The 8,402-nt window shown below is 47.0% G+C and overlaps 1 protein-coding gene across 1 annotated transcript; it reads right to left on the reverse strand.

Annotated features, from left to right (window-relative positions):
- Positions 1–4,322: 4,322 nt before the first annotated feature.
- On the reverse strand, positions 4,323–8,094 carry LOC135415054 (endonuclease domain-containing 1 protein-like). Its single transcript, XM_064656576.1, has 2 exons — positions 7,802–8,094; positions 4,323–5,716 (listed from the first exon to the last, which is right to left on the reverse strand). The coding sequence occupies exons 1-2, from the start codon at positions 8,084–8,086 to the stop codon at positions 5,171–5,173; spliced, it is 831 nt and encodes a 276-aa protein (XP_064512646.1). The 5' UTR covers positions 8,087–8,094; the 3' UTR covers positions 4,323–5,170.
- Positions 8,095–8,402: the final 308 nt, after the last annotated feature.

Here is an 8,402-nt window from a genome sequence, read left to right on the forward strand (position 1 = left end):
TAAACCAGCAGGGGAAAATGAACTCACTTCAAAAGAGAGATTATAAATCAGAATAACAATTGAATAAAATAATACAATAAGTACGATTATACAGACAAACAATCGGTTTTAACCCACAAAACCCAAATATATAACCCAGCACCCTGGGGCATGAAAAGAGTGGTGTTTTTTGGGCCCCCTGAGTCCAAAGTAAAGGGAGAGGGGGCAAACCTGTTGGCGAGAGTGCTGTTGCAGTCTGTCAAAAGTGGTGGTTGCAGTCCACTCGAGAGTGGTGGTCTGCAGTTTGGTTGAGAGCGGTGATCTGCAGTCTTCCTCCGGATCCCACGAGTGGTAAAAAAAGTTCCAAGACTCCAAGATTATATATTCTCCAGTTCAGGCAGGAATGCTCAGTACTTTCCTCAGGGCGGGGGGTTCACAAAGGCTGTGAGGAACAGGGAGGCACCCTTCTGTATCGCAGGCCTCTTAACACCTACTTTGTAGCCTGAGGAGTCAGGCTGCTCTGGCCAGAGGGTGTAAATAGTCTACTGAAAACAGTTTCTGGGAAATGGCATGGAAGGCTATAGAATACACAGTTTTGGGTTACACCCATCCAGTGATGAACTGGTCTCAGCTGTCCTAACTAGGACAAAACTCTTGGCTGTGAGGGTGGTGAGACAGTGGCACAGGTTGCCCAGAGAAGCTGTGGCTGCCTCATCCCTGGAAATGTTCAAGGCCAGGTTAGATGGGACTTGGAGCAACCTGGTCCAGTGGAAGGTGTCCCTGCCCATGGCAGCAGATTGGATCCAGATAATCTTGAAGGGCCCTTCCAAGACTCAAAATGAGTCTTCTATGAGTCTATAATCCTTCATTCACTACTAAACTGGACTCATTTTCATCCACTTCCAAATACTGGAATACTGGAAAACAAGTTGGTTGTCACCACCAGAAATGACCAGAAGAAGTGTGATAGACCCAAGTGTGTTTGAAGGAAGTCGTTGAGTCCTGTGGTTTATTTTGTCCCTGATAACCTGGGTCTGGCATCTTAAAGTGGTTTTGAGGCAGATAACGGACAAGGCTGATAAGAAGCAGATTCGGTAGAGCTGGGGCAATCCTTTGTATCATTTTTATCATATTTCCTCCTTTCTGATGAGGCCCAACTGGCCTGACAAAGCAGCAGTTGCAAGAAGCAAGGCCAAACTGTGTTCATGTCATGAGAAAGGGCCATAAACCACCAAAGACCCCCGGAGCATCCCCTGACTCATTTCCACAGTGTAGCACCACACTGTGTAAAACCCCACTCCAGGGGAGGCAGTGGGGCATTTCCACAGGACCCAGAATGAATAGAACCCATCCAACTCTCTGTGTCTCTGGCCCCCACCCCCAAAGGATCAAGGCTACAGACACCAAAATTGCAGGTCTCGTTGCCGGATCCACGGGTGGTGATCTCCTGCCTCTCCTCTATCTGCTCTTGTCCTTTCCTTCTCTTTCCTTCTGTCTTCTCCTTAGATTTTTTCTTCTTGACATTTCTATACTTTTACAGAAAACAACCAAAATGGCTACAAACATCCTTTCCACTGCAACCAAGTTGTTTTAAAATAAGCCTGCCTCATACAGACACTGGTCATTCAGCATCATGTCGACCTCAATCATCTATTAGAAGAACTAAGGTCATTGGATGAGCCCCACAAGGATGAGTTTCAAGACTCAGCAGGAGTGAAGAGGTTGGGGAGTGAGTCAGATTGAGGTACAGCAGAGATTTACCTCAGCCTGAACCAGCACCATGAGTGGGCTGTATTGGCATTTGATCCCAGGAGAAAAAAACCATGGGGGCAGGGACCTGGGGCACAGGGGCTGTCCAGCAGAAGGGTGTCAGAGTGATATTCCTACTTTGTCCTCCTAAACAGCAAAATATTCTCTTACCTCTCTAAGCTATCCAGCTGGCACAAGTGAGTGCTACTGCTGCTCTCACCTTGGCAATGGAGACAACAGGAACACAAGTCCCTGGTGCTACCAGGCACTACCAGGCACTACCAGGCACTACCAGGGTCTGTGCTGGGATCTGGTTCCCTGTGCTCAGGTGTCCAGAGCCACTGCAGATGCCCTTGGGGAACCTGCCTGGCCTCTGCCTGATGGCCCAGATGGGTTTGGTGTTCCCCAGGATTCTGCAGCAGATCAGCCCCACCGGGGCTCTCACACACCTCAGGGCACCTCAAGGGCCCAGGGTGCATCTGTTTATGGAGCTGAGCCAGGCCTGGATCTCGGGTGGCTGGGATCAGAGCTGGGACACCCAGCACACCTGGAGACATCTGCATGTTGCTGCCTGACTTTGCACCTCAACCCCACCCACTGTTTCAGTGCAGCCCCCAAAGAGGTTGGTCCAGGGTGAGAGATGAGGCACTGTAGGATGGTGAACAACAGCTGCTGAGCTGAGAAGTTGAGGCTCAAGCTGGTACCTCTGGAAGTGACACAGCTTGTAGGAGCTGTTTGCAGCCTGATCCACTTTGTTCATGCACATTCCTAGCAGAAGTAACTGCAGTCTGATGGGGACACTTTAGTATGTGATATGTCACTTTCAGGTTGGACTTGGACACCTTTCCTCCTGCAAGGATGCTCTGGGGACTGTGACATCACTAGGGGATTGAGATTTCAGCAAGAAGCAACTTGTGGTTTATATATAAGATGACCCTGCAGTCCAGTACTGGAGCAAATGATTTTTATTGCGAACTACTCAGGAACTACATGATCTGGCACACACAGATCTTTTGATTGACACATTGAATGCATTGATTATATTGAACACTCTGAATACATTGAACACATTTCACAAAATCATTTAGCCTTAAATCTTCAGAAAGGTTCAGAAGCAGAGCAGAGGATGAAGTTATCCAAGCAGTATATCACAGAAATTTATCTCTGACTGGTCTCCTCTTTTATTTGACCCTGCAATCCTTCCACTAAATCCTGCAGAGATCCAATAATTTCTCCCTCTGCCTGTTTGGTGGCATACCTCTCCTTTTGGGCAACTGTTAAAGCTGTTTCAAAAATTGCACATAACTCTTCTTTACCTTTCTCCTTTCGTACCTTTTGTTCACTTAACATCACATTTATCCATTTAACCACAGCCTCAGGGCTATACCAATTTCCATCAGCCCATTCCATGCCTGGGGAAGTCAGACAGGCATTATATTCTCTCAGTTTTTACAAAATCAGGGAGCAGTCAAGCACTGACATTTCCCAGACAGTCTTGACTTGCAGCTGCTCGGATTCCTCCTGGCTTTTAGTAGCCAGTGGATCACTTCCCAGCCCTCCCTGCCCAGAATTCATAGGTAAAGTGATGGAATCCTGCATGCACCCCTTTCAACCACAGCATCCTGCCCATGGTGCCAAAAATGTGATGTTCCACCTGTAGCAGGATGCTTTGCCTGGAATGGGATAAAACAACTTGAACAACGGCCTCAGTGCTGAATGGAGAAGAAGGAGAAACGCTGCTCTTGCTGTTGAGTAATGCAGAAACCAGCTGGATTCATCAATCCTGAAGTTAAACATCCTGAGACTGAGAAGAAGATGAAGATGGTAAAGTACTCAATAAAGGAATAAGCAAGTGATACTACTAAAAAATTATCTAAGCCTGCTGAGCTGACACAGCTAGTCTGGAGACATCTGACTAACAGTCCATCATTTTATGCTGTAAAAGCCCAGGCAGGGTCTTCTAACACAGCCCTTCTTGGAGAGTGCGTGTGGAGATTCCTCCCTTGAGTGGGGATGCCCCTCAAGGTCACTCCTTGAGGCTGAGCAGAAGAGATTTGCCCAGGGTCATTGGTATGGTAACATAAGTCTCTACTTAATAATTTACTAGCTTTTACTAGCTTTTACTAGCCTTAATGTAACTGCTTTAGTATAATTGCTTCAATAGTGCTCCCTAGTGTACTATGTCATACTAGTAGTTATAGCTTCTGTACTGCATAGTAAATAGTTCTGATTAAGATCCTTTTGTTTAATTTTTATCATAATAAATCATTTCTATTCATGTAAACCTATCTGGTTTATCATCCTCAATCTTGTGGGATAGAGTTGTGTAAGGGTTCAATTACACCTCTCTCATCCTTTAGACCTAAACCATTGACAAAATCTGGAGCTAAGATTGAACCCAGATGCACCCAGACTTCTCTCTGAGAAGTTTAGAAAGCAAGGGGTCCTTTCTGCACCTCGTAACTCAACGGGAGGGTTCTCTAATAGACTTTGTCTGAAACTCCCATTCTTCCCACAACACAACCCATAAGGGAAAGGGAACACTCAAGATTCATAAATTCTCGTGGTCGAAAGGAACTACAAAAGTCAGAAAGTTCTCAAAAACTCACAACATTTTATTAGTTAATTACACATTTGGCATAGAAATTTGTATGTTACTCCCTGACCTACTATACAGGCACATGGCAGTGGGTACCTTTATATAGATAAGTTTCCCTGCACTGAAAACAGGTTTCTTGCTTCTTCTGCAAATTGGTTTTCATGCACAGTCCATTCTGTCAGACCTTCCTGGAAATGGGTCAGAGGGTTTTGGGGGTCTTGAGTTGTCTTGATCACCAGCTACAGCCCATGCACAAGACATTTGTCCCCCTCTACTCTGCTCTGGTGAGAGCCCACCTGCAGTGCTGCATCCAGCTCTGGGGCCACAACACATGAAGGAGGCAAACCTGTTGGAGTCCAGAGGCCACAAAGATGCTCCAAGGCTTGAAGCACCTCTGCTCTGGAGACAGGGTGAGAGAACTGGGGGTGTTCACCTGGAGAAGAGAAGACTCTGAGGAGAACTTAGATCCCATTCTAATACCTAGAGTGTTTTCAAAGAGAGCTGTAGGGGGATATTAGACAAGGGCATGGAGTGATATGCCCTTGGAATGGCTTTAAACTGATAGAGGTCAGGGTTAGATCAGATATTAGAAAGAAAAAATTGACTGTGAGGGTGGTGATGCACTAGCACAGTTCGCCCAGAGAAGTTGTCTGACCCACCCCTGGAAGTGTTCAAGGCCAGGTTGGACAGGGATTTGAGCAACCTGGTCTAGTGGAAGGTCCCCATGGCAGGGGGCCTGAAACTAGATAGATGATCTTTAAGGTCCCTTCCAACCCAAATCATTCTGTGATTCTCTGACATGTGGCGAAAGCTCCTGAACCTCTTAAAGCCAGGATGTGAGGCTTATTCCCGGGGACATTCACTGTCAAACAGAGAAACCTGTCCCCTCCCATAGAGCTGAGTCAACGTGTCCTCCAGCTCCCCCAGCGTGAGGAGCTGGACCTGGTTCTGGTCGTTCTCGGCAATGACCGCCCAAGCCTTCCTGTGGTTGTTGTCCACCACGCAGCAGGCACTCGACCAGATGTAGCTGGGCTTATTAACCCTCCCCTTGGCAATATAGTTGTTCCCAGGCACAGCACCCACGATGACGTAGGTGGTGTCACAGCCCTGGGTGTTCCTGATCATCGTTCGCTGCTCGTAGTTGTTCCAGGCGCCGCCGTTGAGTTTCTCATCCTGGGGCACTATGTTGGTGAGGGTGAAGGTAGCCATCCTGCTGCTGTAGTTGAAGTGATGGCCATTGGGGTTCAAATGGCCACGGTTCAAACCCGTCAGGTTCTTGTAGTCTTGGAGAATAGCCTGGCTCTCGCTGAGTTTCTCTAAGCTGACATTGTAATGATTTATGAGCGTCCATTCTTTTTCCATGGTTTTGGGATAGGTTGGGCCCATCAGCTATGCAGGTAAAGAAGAGGAAAAGGTGTTACTACTGGGGATGGGAGTAATGGAGCAGGTTTCCCTGGATCAGAGGTCTTTAGGTGTCAGGAACACATTTTTTGTCATCCCAGTGTATGTAAATATATAAATATATAAATCCAGAGAAATCCTTCCTGGATGAACACAAGAGCTTTAAGGCAAAAAATGCTCAGAGTCTGACTACTCTCCTTTTGACTTGTGACCTTTGTGATCCAACCTGCAGCCTGTGGTGGGAGTGTGGCTGGATGCATGAGACAATGAGCATTTTCCGCTTCTAGGTTTGAAAGGTGACTTTAGTGAGACATGTTCCCTGTCACATCTCGTTCCCTTTTCACCTGTCTCCTCATCCCACATCTGCCCGAGTGTCTTCTCACTATCCAACCTTAATCCCCTGCATCTGATCACAATGTCACCTCCCTTGATCTTTTCTGCATTTTCACAAGAGTTGTCTCAGTCTCTATGAAAGGCTTGCATGCTTTTTTAATCCAATGTGTCAGCATATAAGTGCTTTCCAAGCTTAGGGAAAACAAGGACTCACATATCCTCTTTGAAGGCTGGGTGTCTTGAAGGTAGACAGGATGGGAAGAGGATGAGCAGAAAGGCTGTGGTGCTCCTAGAACTTCCAGGAGGAGAAAAGGACTCAGCCCCATCTCCTCCTCTCCTTCTCTACCCCTTACTTGGGAAGAAGTGTGGCTATTTTACCAGGGCATTGGGTGAGAGGACAAGGGCAAATGGCTTCAAACTGACAGAGGAAAGGGTTAGATAACATACTAGGATGAAATCGTTCCCTGTGAGGGTGGTGAGGCACTGGAACCTTTTGACCAGAGAAGCTGTGGTTGCCCCATCCTTGGAAGTGTTCAAGGTCAGGTTGGATGAGGCTTGGAGTGACCAGGTCTAGTGGAAGGTGGCCCTGCCCAAGCAGAGAGGTTGGAATGATATGATCTTTAAGGTCTTTTCAAACCCAAACTGTTCTATGAGTCTATGATTGCACACTTTTATCTCTTCTAAATGGATATCTAACACTCTGGAGGCTGCAGTGGTGCAATACCACATTAGTTGCTCAAGTTCCTATAAGTAACAAGTGAAAATGTTTTTTTATTTCATAACTACAGCACATTTCTTTTCATCTTTAGAGAAACATATTGAGCCTTTCTCTGGAACAGGGTATATGGCTTTCTTCTGTCGCTCATTTTGACCTGAAACCCGTCTGCTGCTGCGTCCTCAGCCATACCCTGAATTTTCTCTCTTTCTCTTCCATAATTTCCTTGGCCTATTTTACTGAAGATCTGAAGTTTGTCTGAAGGAAGTTTGGGAGGACTCTGTTGTTTGTGGAGGTCTGTATTTCTGATGGATTCTTCTGAACCAAGCCTGAGGCAATGGTGCTTAGGGGCAACTGCCCATGGCTGGAGATAACCTCGTTCTGACTGGACTGACACTGATGCTTCTCACTTTTCACTGCCTGAAATATCACTCAATACATTCCCCAGGGTTCACCAAACCCTCTCACCACTCAATGGCTGTGCCAAGGCTTTTTCCCTGGACCATCTCACTCAATTCTGAGTTTCTCTTCAGTTTTCTCAGGTCATTTACAAAGACTCTTTGACTCTTAACTGTGAGAAATTAAGCTCTGTCAGGGATGCAAAACAGCTCAGGGCAAAGTGGAGATCACAGCCCAGCAGGACTCTTGGTCCATCAAATTTAGCTGCTGTTGGATGCCTTTTCCCCATCACTTGTTCTCCCACCACAGCAGGGCACAGAGAGGGAGGTCATTTGACTTTGGAATGGAATGGAATGGAATTTGCCTTGATGTTGCTCTCAGGTCAATGCAAAAAACTGGGCACCTTTGGGATAGGACTCATCTCATCCTCCTGCTGCTGTTTGAAATACATCAGAGGAATCATGTGGTGCAGGTGTTTGAAGTAAGATGAGATGAATCCCACCCAGTGGCTCCATTTACATGCGTGTGTGTGTATGGGGGTGGGAGGAAATAGAAGTGTTTATTTAAATACTAATGTTCATGTTTTAATGTCTGGAGGGTGCCATGCTGTTAGAGAGGACACTCACCTGGGGCTCAACCAGCCACCCTTGAGGTCGTTTGCCAGGTCCAGGCTCGTAGATGTAAGCAGAGTACACAGGAATACGCTCCTTTCTGTCGTACAAGGTGGCAAAGAAATACTGGTTCTGGTAGCGCTGGCAGATCCAGGCTGGGTTCTCTGGCTCCAGGGCTTCATTTGGGGGAGTCTCCCGGAAGAAAAACTGAGGACATGAACTTTCAAAGGACGTCACTACCTCGCTGTCTCCCAACCAGAGGCAGCTCGCCCAGACCTGCAGCAGCAGCAGCCACAGCATCGTGGGAGGATTTCAGGTGAAGGGCTCTTGCTCCCCTGGAAGGCAAATGCAGAGGGACACTCAGCTTGGAGAGTCATGGCCTGCAGTCATTTTTGTGCTGATGGGACACAGCTGGCAGAAGAGGGGACTACGAGAGACCAAGGAGGGGGTAACTTCTGTCCTCTAGGATATGGAAAAATCAGCAGGGTAAGAAGGGTGTGTAGAAAGATGACTGGGGGTAAAAGGATAACAGTATGGAAATTACAGGGGAAAATATGGTTGATACTCCCTGGATGGAACACAGTCAGCATACCTGGCCTCCTGCACACAACACAAT

This window comes from Pseudopipra pipra, chromosome 5 (assembly GCF_036250125.1).
Source record: "Pseudopipra pipra isolate bDixPip1 chromosome 5, bDixPip1.hap1, whole genome shotgun sequence".
NCBI lineage: Eukaryota > Metazoa > Chordata > Aves > Passeriformes > Pipridae > Pseudopipra > Pseudopipra pipra.